The sequence below is a fragment of the Pleurodeles waltl genome, chromosome 5 (genome assembly GCF_031143425.1).
Source record: "Pleurodeles waltl isolate 20211129_DDA chromosome 5, aPleWal1.hap1.20221129, whole genome shotgun sequence".
NCBI lineage: Eukaryota > Metazoa > Chordata > Amphibia > Caudata > Salamandridae > Pleurodeles > Pleurodeles waltl.
Window position 1 is genome coordinate 228,364,631 of NC_090444.1, and position 18,056 is coordinate 228,382,686.

An 18,056-nucleotide genomic window follows, 5' to 3' on the forward strand; every position below is an offset into this window, starting at 1 on the left:
GCACAAATACTCTACTCATTGCCTCCAAGTTAAACCTGGTTGCTCTGAGCCACACTACCAGACGGTTGAGCACAGGTTAATTCAGTGCACCGCCCTTTTCAAGGATTGTGGTTGCTGTTTCACATGGCTCACACACCGGTCAACCAACAACCCAATTTCTCACAGAAATCCTCTTAGGTCCTGATGATCTGGTACTAAATAATATGTGTTTTACCTTCGATAACCCCATATCTGGTAGAGACACTATGTAGCTGCAGATTCCTTACCATCAAATATTCCTGAAGCCGGATCCGGAAAATGTTGAGCTGTACCTCTGCACGCTGGTAGGTGGGACCAAACGGCTCTACATCTGCTGCAAATGATGTGTACAGTGCCTATGTAGGCGCCACCCAGAGCGCTGACCTCAGTTTTGATGTGACAGTTTCCACACCTGAAGTATAGAGCCACACCAAGGTATTGTGACCAGTGTGCCAAATCTTTGGGCCAACAACGTCCTTTGTGGGGGACGTTTAATGCGCAGAACAGGTAGAATGGGAAGGTTGGTAAGGAATGTGTAGCTTGGTAGAATCTCAACCCGATAAGGCTTTACCAAAGGTAAGTAACGTATTCATCAGATAGAGACTTCTAGCCACTGATTCCTTACCATAGAATAGATACAAAAGCAATCTCTACCCGGTGGTGGGCTTGTGAACTGGCTCAGACCAAAAAGTCCTGGAGGATCGAATGAGCAAAGTCCCCATCATGGCAGATCTGACTGTCAAGGCAGTAGTGTTTAGTAAATGTGTGCAGAGATGCCTGTGTAGCATTTTGACAGTTATCCAGGACATCGACTCTGTGAGCTAATGCAGTGGTTGCACCTTTGGCCCTGACAGAATGAGCCTGCAAATCCTCAGTGGGTTGATTCCAGGCGAGTGAGTAGCAGTTCAAAATGCAGAGTACAATCCATCTGGAGATGGTCTGCTTCTGCACTGCTTTTCCCTTCTTTGTGTCCATGAAACCCACAAAGAAATTATCATCCACCTGATGTTCTTAGGTACAGCTTAGATAGAATGACAGAGCTCTTTTTGGGTCCAGCTGATGAACTCTCTTTCTCCTTGGAGGGATGTGGCAGTGACCAAAATGGAAGGGTTTCACTACCTTTGGTAAAAAAGAGGCACTGGTGCAGAGAATTTGCTCGTCTTAGGAAAAAGCTGATGTATGGAGTAGAGCAGATAGAGTTTGTAACTTGCTCACCTTCCTGACCAATGTTTTGGCCACCAAGAAAGCCATCTTGAGTATCAGGAGTCGGAGTGAAGAACTGTGTAGGGGCTTAAAAGGGGAACACATCAGGAAAATCGAAACCAGCTGTAGATCCGTTTGGGAAATAACAAACTTTTGTGAGGGAACATGTGTTGAAGACCTTTCAGGAAATGTGTCACAACAGGTGGCTTGAACAGGGAGGGTTGACCTGGCAACCACAAGAAAGCTGGTATGGCCCAAAAAATCCTTTAACTGTGCCATGCTGGGCTAAGGACAAAACAAACAACAACACTTCTGACAAGGGTGCAGATGGTGGATTTATGTTTCTCAGTGCACCAAGATATAAGCTTGTCTCAACTTCAGGTGTATAGTCTTGGTCAATAGATGCCTGACTGCCAAGATGACTTGATGACTTCCCTGACCTCGGAAGGAGGCTGAATACCGTCAACTGTCACCGCTCACCATCCACGCATGAAGAATGAGAGTGCACAGGTTGGGATGCTGAACCCTCCCCTGTTGCTGTGACAGGCGATTCTCCTGAAGAGGCAGCCTTATCGGAAAACAGATTCTGATTACCATATTCTCCTCGCCAAATCTGGTTCATGACTTGGGCCCAGTCAATTCTGACCTTTTTTCAGAAAGTGGAAGTTATTTCTGCACCCAAGCACCATTTTATTTCACCAAGACCACAATGTCAGACTTTATGTAAAATACATTTCAGCGTGCAGCACAGCTGCTGTTTATTTAAGCAGGAGCATCATATTCCTTCTAGACCCCAAGCATGTCAAATAGAAGTTTTTACTGTGAACACAAATGTCAGGAGAGGGAAGAAAAGACAATAAAGCATGGCTCAGATAATCTGTCAATCTGTTATCTGACGGGAAAGTGCTTTCAGCAGTGTTAGCAGAAAATATGTAAGCCAGAGTAGCTGGCCTCACACAGGGCAGTGATATAGAGGTTCATCAACAGGGATTCTGATATTATGTGTTTCTGAAGCCATTTGCACTTTGCTCATAATTAGGGTTTTGCTGCACCTGCCATCAAGGTTCATATTTGACAAGATCACTTTTCTCATTCCTAAAAAAGAAAATGGTGTGCTATGTACTGGCAGACTATTTGGTCTCCTTTCAGGTAAAGGTTGCTCTATACAGTTAACAACTGTATTGTAATTATATTTATATAAGTGATTATTACAGCTGACGAGGCATTGGAGCACTTTACAGCAAGTTGCCTTCTGATCTAAAACCCAAGATTAGTGGATAATCCAGTGATATTGTAGGTTATTGGGATTAGCCATGTGTTCAAGAGAAAATATGTATATACCCTTTCATATTACATCACTTAAACCATCTGAAAGTATAGCATTCATAACAACACTTATGACATCGCACATCACATCATCTGTCACAACACAATGCGTCATAGAGTGGTGAGTTATAGTTACTATAGAGTGGCTACAAGTTCACTACATTACACTGTGTATGAAGGTGTGTGTCGTATAGTAGAGTGCAGTGATGTGTCATCAAGTGTTTTAAACTCTTGTTGAGTGTCCTATAGTGGAGTGTGGGGGCATACAGTGCAGTAGAGTGTGTTCCAGTGGAGTTTAGGGGCATGGAGTGGAGTACAGTGCGATAAAGTGCATAGAGAGTAGTACAGTCATGAAGAGTGGAGTTGCATAAAGTAAAGTAGAATGTCCTAGAGTGGAGCAAGCGGTGTAGAGTGGAGTGTCCTACAGTGGTGTAGAGTGAGGTAAAGTATCAGACAGTGGATTGTTTTTGTGCTGGAACAGCAAACTTCCTGCACAAAAACAATTCTTAGAGTTTTTTTACTCATTCTAAGTGTTCTGCAGAATGCAACACACTTAGAAAGAGGAAACAACAAGGAGACATAGGGCCTTTTTACAACCTTAGCAGATGGAAAATACTCCATCACAAAAGTGACAGATGTCCTGTCCGGCGTATTACAAGCTCCATTATTTTCTATGGAACTTGTAAAACAGTGGGCGGGATATCCGTCACGTTTGTGACGGAGTATCCCATCCGCCATGGTCGTAATCAGGTCCATAATATTTATCCTTGTTGCGCCTTCCCTGAGAAGGCATAGCATTTCAACACATTCTCAGGTTTACCACTCTTAGTAAATCTGAGATTGTGTCAAAATCCACGGGTGGATGCATGGTAACACCCATACTCAAATAATGGAACACCTTCTCAGGGCAGAGTAACGCAAGGCAGTGACTTGTGGTGTCTTGAGTTACTCCAGATTTCCCAAGCAACGCAGGGCCATGCATGGTGGCCTTGAGTTGCTTAGTAAATGTAACTTAAGTATTCAGTTGGTCTTGCGACACAATGTGTGACACAAGGACAATACAATACAATCATAAATCTGGCCCTTAGTTATATATATTGTGGTAACTTTGCGGTATACTGCAGTATATGCTGATGACAAGGCAGTATATGATTGGCGAATGGCTGCCTTTACAAACGTAAAAGGCAGCCATATGGTTTTTTATCACACTCTGGATGTGTTCTGGGATTAGGGCCTTAGATATAGGTAAGTAGTTGGTTTTATTGTTGTTCTCTATCTATTACCGCTTTGCTAAAGTGATAATAGGTAGGGAGTTTTTTTAATGTTTTTATATATAATTTAAAAAATGTTTATGGAGTACTACCCTAGTACCTGGAAAGTACCATGGCAGTTACAGAAATCAAAAAATAAATATCCCAAAAATGAAAAATACACTGTAGTGCATCATATTAGTGAAATCTAGTTTTGTACAATATATTTTTTATTTTTTAACACACTTAGGGGGTCATTTCAACCCTGGCGGTACAGGACCGCCAGGGCTGAAATGACGGAAGCACCGCCAACAGGCTGGCGGTGCTTACCCAACTTAATGGGCACTGCGGGAGTGCGGCTGCATTGGCGGCCGCACGGCGGTTACAACTTGGCGGAATGTTGTAATGAGGGCCTTAATGTTTTTTAACTATTTTAAAGTACCAGGGAAACTTGTTAGCATTACTCCGGTAGTCCATAGACTTATTTGTAAAGAATTAAAAATGTAAAAAATTAAAATACACTGTAATACACTACATTTTGGAAATATTGTGCTGTATAGTGTATTTTTAATTTGTTTACTTTTTAAATTTTGTTTTTTAAATGTAAGCACAGCTGTACTTACTAGGTAGTAATCCGTCATTTAAAAAAAATATATACATAAAAACTTATAAATAACAGGATAATCAGCATACTATAACCAGTAATCCTGGTAAACTTCATGGAAATCCATTCAACCATTTTGCCGCTAAGTCAAATACAAAAGTCTGTGGAAAATGCATTGGGTGAAAAAATGTGTTTGGGATCCCCCTATTTTTGTTTGTGCCCCCTTGACAAATCACCACAAAACTTTGAATCATCCACTAATCTAGAAAAAGGAATAGGTTTGCAACGTTTCATGGAGTTTCTCCAAACGGGCGCAAAATTATTACAGATAAAAAATTCAAGAAATTTATATCTCTGGGAATTCTAGCTATAACTACAGTGTGGCTACCCCCACTTTGTAATATCTAGCAGAGTGGAGTTGGGGCACCATCAAAAAGGGGGCAAAGCCACAAGATAAAAAGAGATGTTGCTTTCTCGACTGATGACTACATCTGCTATCTGGACAGATTGTGGCTTACTTCAAGTATTTTCTTGCAGCAGAAGTTCAGATATACAGGAGGTGCATGTTTGTCATTCCTATCAATATATTTTTAGTTAGAAATTCTCCTTAAATACCTTGCCTTATGCATCCATCATACGAAGATCCAAACAGTTTTTTTGAAGTAATCTATGTTGGCATAAGGTGCACTGGATTAAGAACAGCAATGTGCCAAACTATTGTGCTGCAGGACAAGAATGTATTAAAGAATCTGCTAATATGTTCCATTCATTGAGATCCACATCCTGCTAGTCAGCTAATGCCATTGCGTTTCTGTATGGAAAGCTAGCTGGTGGCACGGAATCAGCACAGGTAGTCAAATTAGTACCATTTACACTTAAGGAAAAAAACAAAAGGCAGTAACCAGAAGAAAATGAATACAAACATAACAAAGTAGCAATGACTTTAGATGAGAAGCAACCTATGGAGGTCTACCTTGTATCATGTGTTGACAAACTCATGGATATAATATGAAGATACAAGTGATCCTCTTAACAGGAGCTTGGTTTGCCTTTCAGGCTACCTTCAGAGTGAAACAATCAGTAGCAACTTCAATTAATTATATTAAAGGTGCGGGGGTTGCAACGTGGAGCTACTGACTAAACAATGTGCTATTATCTGTTGAAATCAAGACTAAATCAAAGGTAGAAATATAATACTGGTTCAGCTTCTGAGCAGCATACATGGCAGATGAGTGGCCAGTCGTATGGTTGAAACTGAATGATCTGGTGAATCCAAAGTCTGCAATTTTTTTATACTTTGCAATATTCATAAAGTGCAAAGCAATCACTGGCAGCTTTCGAGCGCTTTCGCTGCCCAAGCAATCTGTTCCTGCTGCAGAAAAGGACCTGAAGTTAAGGCAGTTTCTTATCATTTGCTATAAGCCCCAGCCATGGGTAAAGTCATTAGGCCCACCCTCTCCGCTTCACCCTGCTATCCTGTACAATGAGTCTGGTCGCCTTCTGCTGCTTTATCTCCTGTCCACGGACAGTATTTGATATCAAATTGGGATAGCCTCCTATCCTTTACTCACACAGATTGTCATGAGGGATAGTTTCAGTCAGTCTTAAGTTGTTACCTAAAACTGCTTTGCATTTTGGTACTTGTAGACCCATTCTTCAGCAGGGAAACCTTGAGGCCCAGAATGCAAAGTTATCTTATTTTGCTTTAAAGACTTGAACTGTCTAAAGTCCTGGGTCATAGGACACAGCCGGATATGTTTGATACCAGGAGCATAATTTTAGGCCCAGACTAGGGATTCACCTGTCTCATGTTTTCCCCAAAAAATAACAAATTTATGTAGAAAACAAATACATATAGAGCTTTCCATCAACTTTCGCTTTCCATCAACTTTCTTCATTAAGTGGTCTGTTCAAGTGTCACTCACATTTTGTTTCTCCTGACCACAACATACAGCATGGACAGTGGATCATCCCACTTCAACTAATGACTCACTTGCATTGTGATTGTTGGCCTTATGCCAATAGATATTCAGCTACTTCAGCTGATAGACACTCCCTTTTTTGTATGCTTGCCTACACTTTTTTCATGGTTGCACATTGCATATTTTTGAAAATAAAAAATAAAAAAAACTAAGCTTTGCACATGTGTCAAGGCCAGAAATATTGGCTTTGCCAATGCTTGTGTAATAAGGTCATGACCTCTTGTTGTAAAATGCTAGTGTGCTGGCCTGACTGGAAGGGAGCATGAAGCAATAGAGGAAGGAAACTGTTGAAAAAGAAGGGCATAACCCATTTTTAGGGTTGAGCACAAAGCAATCCGATCCTGCTGTAATCTCTCTTTGGGCCTCTAACCACACCCATGTTACGCCAGCCACTTTAATTGGTTTGTGGGCTTGACATTTAAAATCTGCTTGCTTTCATTAGGGAAAGGCATGCATACGTCATGCCTTTTCCGGTGTTTAGCCCTCCTCGAGCGCACGACCAACTACTGAAAACATATGAGGCTCTGTGCTTTTCGTATGGCTTCTGGACTACTTTTTCTCTTTATTTCGCAGCACAATCGCCCTGGGTTTTACACAGCGTGATCACGGTCGTTTTCTTTTCTAATTAATGTGGAAAGAAAAGTCCGATTAGTAGTTTACAACGGTAATAGCTCTAACTCGACGAAATGCGAGACCTGTTGCATTCTAAATGCTTGTTATAATCTGTGAACCCACCACTCCATCTTGATGACCTGCAATGCCTTTAAATAGGTAATGCCCTCACAACGCCAAAGACAGCATGTAATCCCCTGAGGGAAAACTTGAGCAGTTTCCTGGATGGCTGCTAGGCTTTTAAGGCTGCTTGTGACGTGAGCAAATCTCCCTTTTTTATGTGTTCACTGCCATTTCTTCTGAATTATATTGCTGGTTTATAGAGTCTACACACTGGGACGGTGCTGTCCAGTGCCCAGTGCATGTGCTCTGATCCCTAAAACATACAGAATTTGGCTATTCCCTGATTGGCTTATTTGATATTCTTATAAGGCTGTATTACATGGTACAGAAAATACAGCTACTGCATAGAAAGTTAAATTTCACCTGTGGGCTCCAGCACTTATTGTGCCATCCCCTAGAGTGACAAGGTAAACGTCACTTCAGGTCTGTCATTGTAGCCTGACTGCTGCTAGTTTAAACATGCAACTCTGCCAGTCAAATTAACCCCTTTGAAAGGGGAAAACTTTCCATTTAAATGTTATGAAGTCAATAATAATTAATATGGTCTTGTAGCCCATAAGCCAGAGGGCATAGTATGTAAAATAGGATAAGTAGAAATATAGGCCCTCATTACAACTTCGGCGGTCTTTTAAAAAGACTGCAGAAGCTGCGGGCGCCAGTATACCACCAGTGCTGGCGGTATATCTGGTTCCCTATTATGACTTTTCCGCTGGGCCAGCAGACGGAAACAGCGTTTCCGTCTGCTGGCCCAGTGGAAAAGTCACATCAACATTGCAGCCGGCTCGTAATAGAGCCAGCAGCAATGTTGATGTGCAGCGGGTGCAGCAGCATCTGTTGCACATTTTACTGCCTGATATTCAGGCAGTGAAATGCGCGATGGGGCTGTTCCTGGGGGCCCCTGCACTGCCCATGGTAAGTGCATGGGCAGTGCAGGGGCCCCCAGGGGCACCCTGAGTCCCCCTTACCGCCAGCCCCTTGTGGCGGTGGACAGGCTGGCGGTTGGGGACTCATTATCCCCAGGGCAGCGGTGCTTGCACCACTGCTCTGGGGATTATGACCACCAGGCGGAAGCCTGGCGGTATGTTGGAAGGGCCGGCGGTATAACCGTGACTAATGTGCCACGGTCATAATAGCTGGCGAAACACCGCCAGCTTACTGCCGACCGCCAGGGTCGTAATGAGGCCCATAATGTTACCAAGTTCCTGCAGTGCGAGGCCCCCAAAAGCTATTTTTACTGGGGAAGGTTTTGGCTGTCTGACAAGGAAAACTATAGTATAAATTAAAATATTAATTCTGTATCTTTTGTTTGGGGCCAGCTAGATAAATAATTCAACCACTCTTTTTAATATTTATTAAAAGTCCAATTCTAAAATGGTGAAGCTGGATTTTTAATAAATAACTAAAAAAGTTACCTTTTCCTTGCTTGAAACTCTTGGAGGCTAATTTACATTTGTTCTCCAGCAACTGTCAATCAAGTGCTTGCCCTTAATGACGCATGGAAACTGCTCCTAGAGCAGGAACAATGGCTTGAGAGTAGGGATGAGTTTCTTTCCCCAGCAGGAAGAACAGTTATCTAGGGCCCAGGAACTTAATAAACTTCAAATGGGGCTTGTCCAGTCACAAGTAAATTTTAGGTGATACCCAAAAAGGCCCAACCTTTGTTCCTAAGTCATGTTAGCACCAAACACAGCGGGAGGAAAACTTCCCCTGAGGACCAGTTTTGAGTAACCACAGAGAAGGGACTCCTCATTATCCTGGCACACAGACTCAGACTCTCCATCAGGAGGTTGTCTTTATTCTCCTCTATTCATAGAGATAAGTAGTTCTCAACACTACTGTAAAAGATGCCACTTCTGCAGATGGTGGCCCTGAGGGGCACTTAAATTCCACCTCTACAAAGGTATATATGCCGCTAGCATTCTGGAAGGCTTAATAGTCAGCTTGTCTGTGTGGTGGGAGGCAACGGGTTGGCTGCCTCACTACTATCATCACTGTAATGGTCTATAATGTGCGAGATCTTGACCTGGTCCAAATCAGTGTTGAAAATGTTGTACGTGCCTTGCAAGTATTCACCCAGGGCAGGAGAGGAAATCCACCCTGTAGTTGGTCTCCTTCATCAATCTCTTATATTGTCTTACTTTTTGGCATAGGCTCCAAAGCTAAAGTTGTCATTGGTGTCAGTCAGGAAGCTACAGGTGGAACTTTGGGTGCTGATGCAGCTCCAACTGGTGTCAGCAGAGTGCCCTGAGGATGATGACAGGTGCTGACTAGTACTATGGAAGAATCTGTTTAGGTATCCCACCAGGAGGCCCTGGAGGTTCCATGGAGTACAAAGGGACACCAGAGGGAACTGAGGCATCAAGGAAGAGCACAGCAACACATCCGCAAACAGAACAACATGTGCTTTGTGGGATATGGTGCTTCTGAGGTTCTTAGAGGTACAGCCTTCTTTTTTAGCTCCTATCAGTGATAGACTATCAGGCTGCATTTTCTCTTCATGCTGTTTGTACACAGGAAGCTTTTTTCCATGACAAAGGGTTGAGTATTCAAAGGCTAAGTTGGAGTCTTTTTCTACAGAATTCAGAAGAAAAATACATCGCTGACAGACTACACTGAGACTTTATGGAAAATTATTTTCAGTAATAAACATTCTCCAGTTTAATTTTATTAAAGTATAAATCTGAATTAAAGAAGGTGTTATGAGGTCCATGCAGGCTGTGGGGAATTATTATTCAATATTCATGACTATCAATGAAGATCCTACGATGCAGAACCAGGTTTACTATTCCCCCAGTTCAAATCCCTACCCTCTGACAACGCTTCCTGTCTTTCATCTGTCTCCATAGCAGAGGCGAGTTTACTTGCCGAAAACATTAGGTAAGCCTATTTATGTTTATATTCATTTTTATGAGATCTCTAATAAATAATGCACTGTGCTGCACTTGATGACTTATGTCTCCTGCAATAATGTTGGGACAGGGTAAATCTTCCAGGCCCAGAACTAATCTGCATTCTTGGCTAACCTCGCTGGAACACATCCTCTGCTGAAAGCATGTTCGCACCCTGACCCATTGGCTTTATGGCTGCAAGCTGCCTGGTCTCTCCTGACCTATTACGAGGTCACAGGAAGGAGACAGATCTGAGCAGTATTTAAATACTTACACCAAGCTTAGCTGTTGTTTGTGCCAGGATTCACTGCAGTAGCAGTTGTTCTGGTTGGGAACAAGAGCTCAGTTGAAAAGAGCTGAAATAATGTGCTGAAAAAAGGAAACACACAGGAGCACCGTCCTCAGGATGTTGGGTGGAAACACACATGTACACATGAGGAACTGCAACAGATTGTGCAGAGGGAGGTTTTGTCTGCTTATAAGCAAGGGAAAGTGCAAAGAGATCCAGAACAGAATCCATCTGTAAGGTCTCCCATATGCATTTTCCCAAGTCACCCTAATTCAGAGAGCTTTCAATAAAATCTAGCAGGAAAGATCAGAGATTATCCTGATAGCCCCATTCCAGCCCAGTACACATTGGTTTTCTTTCCTAAATATGTTGGCAATAATGAGGCCTGCTCATTTTCCCATCATACCCTGTCCACTTCAGTATCCAGAACTAACAGTCAATGCCCTCAGAAGACTGCATCTGACAGCTTGGCATCTGAAAGGTTCACCAATCAATCAGTGATTTGTTAAGCGTGCTACTCACCCGGCAGGGTCTCAAGGCGCTTGGGGGGTGGAAGGAGGGGGCTAATGGTTAAATCTTCAAAGACTAGGATGATCTAATGAAGTGGCAGCGTTAATTCAGCACAATCACATGAATTCAACCTTATCCTCATATAAAAAAACATTGGGGAACTTTTTTCTGAATGGCAGCTGATCTAGTCTTTAAATCCTGATACATATGACCCATTTAGTGCTTTAGAATTAGAGATGGATTTTCTCTTGGGTTAGCTATAACCAAACTTAGGACCCACTGGGTGGAAGACAGAGCCATAAGACAACTCCAGTTACCAAAATTGAAACTCCAGCATGGAGACTTCTGACTAGCTTTTCATTCATCAATCCATAATACATTCTCTGAATCCAGCCTGGAATCTCTCATAGATGCATAAGAGTGTTACAGTTGCTCCTTTTGGGCCTTTTGAAACAGTTCCATTGTATTTTCTAACTTAAAGGTTGCTTTCTTACTCACCATGTCTTTACAAGAAGACTGGTGGAATTAGGTTCTCTAGTAGTAGCTGAGCCTCACCTGAGAAGCAAGCAAAACTGAACCATTTTGGACCAAGTCCTTCTTTTAAACCAAAGGTATGTAGTAAAGTCCATTTAGAAAAGGATATAGTTCTTCCAGTATTTCATCCGATTTATTTTTCTTGCTTAATGCGAGGAGAGCACTTTTGACTTACTTTAACTGCCTTTTCAGACGTGAAGCTCTTTTTTTGGTTACATTTGGTTCTAACAATGAAGGGCATAAATCATCTACCTTCATGATTAAGCGAAAGGTGAAAATGGCTGTTACCCTCAGCTTCAAAAATTCCAGTACAGAGAGACCCTTGGAAATAGCAGCAAAATCAACCAAGGACTTAGCTCATCCTGGGCTGAAGAATGGGGAGTTCTAATGATGGAGGTCTGTAGGGTCACTATATGGGCATCTTAGAATACTTTTGTGCAACATTTTAGGTAAGATGTAGCTCCAAGAAATGACGAACATTTTTTGATTTCAACACAATCATTTCTCCAGATATGTTGTGACATTAAAACAGAGCCTCAGGAGCATTTTGAAGCCCGACCTGGGCTGTTGTTTTGGTTATCGGGGAGCACAATACTCTATCTCTATCACTGGGCTGAGTGTGTTGCTGTGGGTTCAATGCTGCTGACAGCAAGAGAAATCACTGAGTCAGTGTGTCCCCTAAAGTGAATCAAGATTTCATGTTTGCTCTCAAGGCCTACTGGCATTCCTGAGCAGAGTGAAGTATCAGAGAGCCTTGAAGGACCGCAGAGATCCTCTGGCTGAAGGAAGTGCCAGAAAGGGTCTAGTTAAGCTAGTGTAGTGGCCCTGAGGCATGAGGATGAAAAGCCATGCAGTTAGACAGAGGTGAGAGCTAGACAGCAGCTGCTGTGATTTCCCCTGCTATAAGACAAGGTGTTTTGAGCTCCATTGTGGAAATCAACACAGGATGCTAGGACTCAAGCTTAGCCAGAGATCCCAAGGAGAATGAGCATCCTGTGTTGATTTCCACAATGGGGCTCAAAACACCTTGTCTTATAGCAGGGGAAATCACAGCAGCTGCTGTCTAGCTCTCACCTCTGTCTAACTGGACTCAAGCTTAGCCAGAGATCCCAAGGAGAATGAGCAGTGTAGACCTGAACTTAAGGAAGGCTTTTTTTTTATACTGAGTGCTCAATCTGCTATGGTAGCGTGAGAAGATAATGATGTTCTTTCTTCCAGCTTCTCCATTACATAGGACGAAGCATTATTAATGGCTACTTTAGAAGCCCTTCAGAAAATGACAAGAGGAGTGGTAAGAGACTGGCCTCATTTCAAAGTATCATGGGGGAGATCATGGGTCTCTCTGCAGGAATGGAGAGGGAAGTTGGATCTTTGAACCCCTAAGTGCACCTATAGAGGAAACAGTTGGCACCCAGCCAGAAAGACACCAACCAGAGATAGCTTAGATTTAAGAACTGTGCTTTGTAGTCATAGTAAATCTGGAGACCATTGGTGAAGCTATTGGATACTGAAGCAAAGTTGAAGTCGGATTGCGTTCTGGTCTTTCCAGGTTTGCAGGAATCAATACAGTTTTAAGAGCTAACCTTAAGGTGTGAAAGGCTTCTCGACTGCCAACTGATCCACAGGGATGGGGGCATACAGAGGTCAGAAGACCATCATGTTTGTGTTTGCTTTTTAAATATATTTTGTAATGCAGCATGTTTTCTTTAAAGGTGTTTTAAACGTTTTAAACATTTATTTGACAGTGGACATTCATAAAGGAGAGAAGGCTCTTTTCTTTTGTGAATAGCTTACTAGCTCATGATGGCAGTCAGCAAAATGTTAATGTTTTGCAACCAGATGTCAGTTGCAAAATATTGATGCATACCACAACAAACTCGCTATTTGGAAGGAACATCCTAAACAAGCCCCTTCCAAATAGTGATTTGTTATGGCCTCCTAAATCCATTTTGCAATTCTGTAACCTGTTACTGTATCACAAACTGGAGTTAGTCCATTCAGAGAAGCCATTTATCAGTTGCGATCACTGTGATTTAGCAAATTGCAGGGTTTGAGACCGATAAATGGGTTTGTCCGACTGGCCCTAAGTTATGGGAACTCTCCTTTAGTATTGTAATGTTTAATGTTTTATTCATCGCTATCTGCCTTATCATATGACAGACTAATATGCAGGACAAACAGAGTGATTAACTGTTCCCTTCCACCTGAGGAGTATTATTCTAAAAATATGATTTTGACTTTGGTTTGCTATGTAAGCGATTGATGTTCACTTATGAAGAACTTTTAGGCTAATTGTGACTTTGAATTTAATTTGCTGTTCATTTTTACTTGACAAATAAACTTACCTTCATCAGTTGAGGCTTCACTGCTGTATCCATCATACTCTGCAGACAGTGGACTATATTTCTGTCTGGTTTCCCACGTATAATTTGCTTGTTTGTCTGTGGGTGCTTTGGAACCATGTAGTCTAGTCAATGCTTCCTGGTATTTGCCTACAGCTTCATCTTCACTTTCAGAGGATGAACCGTGTCCTTCTTTGCCTAAAGTCATGAAATCAAATTCAAAGATTAGAGCCCAGATATCAGCTGTTCCTGTAGCTCATTACAATTGTGAACACTTTTTTAAATCAGAGGGCAGGGGGCTTTCTGGAAAAAAATCATATATTATGTGCCATAAATATGCATTTGAACCAAGATCTTGTTAGTTAACTGATCGATGATTGCTCAATAATTCTCAACAAAACATGCTGGATGCTGAGATTTCTTTAAAACAAAATATCTTATAATACTGATTATACAAACATGGCATCAGCCACTGTAAACATATCCACAAAATGTTATTTTGTGACAGCATGCAGTGACCCAAATTATCAGTTTAGCAAATGATGGGTATACTGATAAAAGCAAAAGTCGCTGCCTTGCGTCTCGAAGACGAACTGCCCGTTCGAAAATTGCCTCGAAGCATGCAACTGCAATAGCAGAAGACAATACGTTGGTCAAACCATCTGCCAGTGGGGCCTCCAAAATAGCATGGCCAATCTAGAATAAAGTGCAGACGCAGTTCTACACGGGCTGTCATGATAAGTCAAGCAACTACTTTTTTATGTGAAAAGAGTCTAAAGTTCAAAGAGATAACTTGGAATTTCTATGAGTTATTGCATGAAATTTAAACAGAACAAGTCGGAAACAGTGGGCCAGAATGCCCATCAAGATACGGCCCCTGTGCTGTATATCAGAATATTGAGGATAAAAACATTGCCCTTAAAAAATATTTGGGTTACAATATCACTATCACAATATAGAGAAGTTAAGAAGCGGCAGCCTCTCCACTTTGGTGGAGGAGCATCGCCCTCCTGCCAGTGGCAGCAGCTGCAGAGATTTAATAATTAAACAATAATAAACAATGTTTATTGTCATTTCATTTTTATAGGGACAGGGCCATGGGGGTGGGGGGGCAGGCAGGGAGGGGGAGTGGTGTGCACTCTCCTCAGTGCACATTGTGTTTGGCTGACTGTCTCAGGACTGCCAAACACTCATGCGCACTGAGCTGTCTCCAACCCAAGCTGATTTGCCAGGTTGGAGACAGAAGGCACATGCTCCCAGTCTGCCTGGCTGTGAAAAGCCAGGGCACTCAGGCCAAAGCTGACGCTTGAGAGCAGGCTAGGAGCCGTTGCCTGCCTGCAGTGGAGACCTGAAGAGCGGTGGTGCGGCGATGCAGCTGGGATTGAGGTACGTTTATTTATTCTATTCTATTCTTTTTTTTGTTTATTTCCTTCACCCCCTTCCCCGCCCCACCACTTTGCCCGGCCACCAGTTGCGACTCACGGTACGAGTATATAGTATTTATAGAATTATTATTCAACACCACATGTACATACTCTGAAGACATAGATAATTTAGCAGGCTATATGTATGTTGAGTTAAGAATAGTAAATTGATGCATACCTATATATACTTAACTTAAAGCTACTGTGGTAGTCAATATTTGATCATGATATATGACAGGATGACATCAAAAACTCTGTGTTATGATACAGTAACCTCTACAGCTGTATGTCAAAATATCAAAGAGAAAAATATTGTCCTGCCAGAATAACATGGACCAAATAATCGATTACCACATTGTGAAGGTAATCATACATAGCTGAGAAGAGATTTACTATTCTTAACTCCACATGTATGTGCCTTGAAGATAAAGATACGCATATGTAGAATTAGGAATAGTAAATCTATATATATATTCCTTTGCAGACATTGTGTTAATCAATATATTGCCACTGTTGGAAAATGGGTTATTGGTAGGGCAGGTAGGTACCTACACCTAGCAACAAGCCACTAACCTCCACCTAGGTACAGTTAGGTCTCAGTAAATTAATCCCAGCTCAACCCTTGGTAGCTTGGCAACGAGCGTCAAGGCTTAACTTAGGAGACAAAGTGTAAAGCATTCAAATATCACAAAACAGTAATTAAATAAAACACAGGAAACAGTTTAAAAATCCAAAACCAATTTATAAAAATAGTTTATATTTTTATCTTTAAAATGACACAAAAACGATTAAAAACGGTTCAGGGGAACCGGAGATATGAATTTTTAAAGAATTATTACTTTTCTAGCGCTTAGAAACAAAAAGCGCCAATCGGGTCATCTGGTTGCACCTCGACCGGGGCAAAGTCAAACTTTCAGGCCGACCGCGATGGAGCCCTACAGGTCGCGGGAGGCCTCGGTTAAAAAGTTACCTTCTGACTTAGTCTTTATTTTGAAGTTTTTCTTCACCGGGACGAACCTGCCAGTTGAATCCGACCTCCTGGAGCCCTTGTCCGGATACGCGATGTGGGTTTCCTCAGTGGAGACTTTTACCTTCGGACTTAGTCGTTTTTTCGAGATGAAAATCCTTCGACCGGGGTAAACCTGGATCTTGATCCGACGTCCATGGAGCCCTTCTCGGATACGATGGCTGGGAGGTCCCGGTCAACTTTTTACGTTCGGACTTAGTCTCTTTTTTGGATGTTTTTCTTTACCGGGACGAACCACAAAGTCAGGCCGGGTCGCGGTTGAGGCAAGCCGGCTAGAATTTCCGCGGCGGGTCGGTCCCTCTCTGGAGCTTTTTTCCAAAAATTCTCAAATCTTTTCCAAACTTCTGGGGCTTCACCCAGATGTTCTTTTAAGGTTCTTTTGGGGTCCACAGCTCACCCCAAGGGTCCAGAAGTTCTGTGATGGTCCTTGGGGGGTGCGGACTTCAACTCCCAGAATGCACCTGGCGCAAACTCCTTTTTGCCCACTGGACAGTGGTCAGCTGGTCACTTTTTCAGGAGTTGGTGCAGGGGACTCTGGATAGCAATTTTTCACCTGTAGCAAACAGGGAGTCCCTCCTTGAGCCAGTTGAAGCCAGGCAAAGTCCTTCTTGTGGTGAAGCCCAAGTGTGCAGCTGGTGCAGTCCTTCTGAGTGCAGGTTCCAGGTGCAGGCCAGGGGTCCAGCAGGGCAGTCCTTCTTCTTCTTTAGTTCCTTTCTTGTTGAATTCTGGAGGGGATCTGAGGTGTGGGTGCAGGTCTGCCAGTTTTATCCTTGCTCCTGGGTGAAAAGCAGGGGGGCCCTGGTTCTCCAATCAGGGACAGGGTCGTCCCCCTGTGATGACCACTTCCTGGGAAGTGTGGCAAAAATCCATCCCAGAAGGCAACAGTCTCTAAAAATCCAACATGGATGAATCTGATTTTTGGAGGTTACATCTGGCTGAGCCCACCCACTGGTGTGGCTAAAAATCATAAACACACCCCTCTCTGCCCTCTCCTAATCTAATCAAGGGGGCACCTAATTGTCTGGGGTTGCAGGATGTGGGGGTGTTGCTGGGTGCTGCAAATGTCCTTCTCTGCCTTTGAAGACCAGTTTGGCAGCCCTCCACCTTCCTGCCTCACCATCTGCTGAGGGGAGATTCTCTCCCCCAAGCACATTCCTTTGTGTGAAGCCAGGCCACTTCACACCTCATCAAGGCAGCCTGGCAGAAGCTGCTGCAGGCTGGCCAATCAGAGCACAGCAGCAAAAACAATGCAGAGCTGAAATTGGCAACTTTTTAGGTAAAGTCTAAACTTTTTACCTGAACAAGTTATATTAAATCCCACAACTGGAAGTTGTGGGATTTATTACAACAATTAATTTGATACCAAATTCTTGGTATGTAACATTTAAGGAGACTTTAAAATTTAAAATAAAGTCTGCCCATTCTAGCCTATGAAGGCCATTTACTTCAATGAGAGAAAAACGAATTTGGCTGTTTTTACCTCACCAGGGCTTATAAATCTATTTTTATAAAGTCCCTGCTGATAGTTACATGGCACCCAGCCCTAGGGGCACATAGGGCACACCTTAGGGGTGACTTATATGTAAAAATAAGGTAGTTTAAGACTTTGGAAGTACCTTTAATTCCAAAGTCGAATTTGCATATAACTTTAATTTAAAAGCAGCCAGCAAGGCAGGCTTGCTTTTAAAATGACACTGGGCACCTCAGCAGTGCACCTAGGTGTGCACCATCTATGCTGTGGTCCCTAAACCTACATGCCCTACCATATACTAGGGACTTATAGGTAGGTTAACTTAGCCAATTATAATTAGCCTAATTTACATATCCATTTTACACAGAGCACAGGCCCTGGGACTGGTTAGCATTACCCAGGGCACCATCAAAGTCAGGAAAACACCAGCAAAAAGAGGAAAATGGGGGCAAA

At 42.6% G+C, this 18,056-nt stretch overlaps 1 protein-coding gene across 2 annotated transcripts in view; it reads right to left on the reverse strand.

Moving 5' to 3' along the window:
- The window catches only part of SYT14 (synaptotagmin 14), a 987,902-nt gene that overhangs the window by 560,074 nt on the left and 409,772 nt on the right, over positions 1–18,056 (reverse strand). For both annotated transcript variants that reach the window (XM_069233958.1, XM_069233957.1), the window contains exon 4: positions 13,685–13,879. In XM_069233958.1, the coding sequence (XP_069090059.1) occupies positions 13,685–13,879 (195 nt within the window). The remainder of the gene's footprint in view (positions 1–13,684; positions 13,880–18,056) is intronic.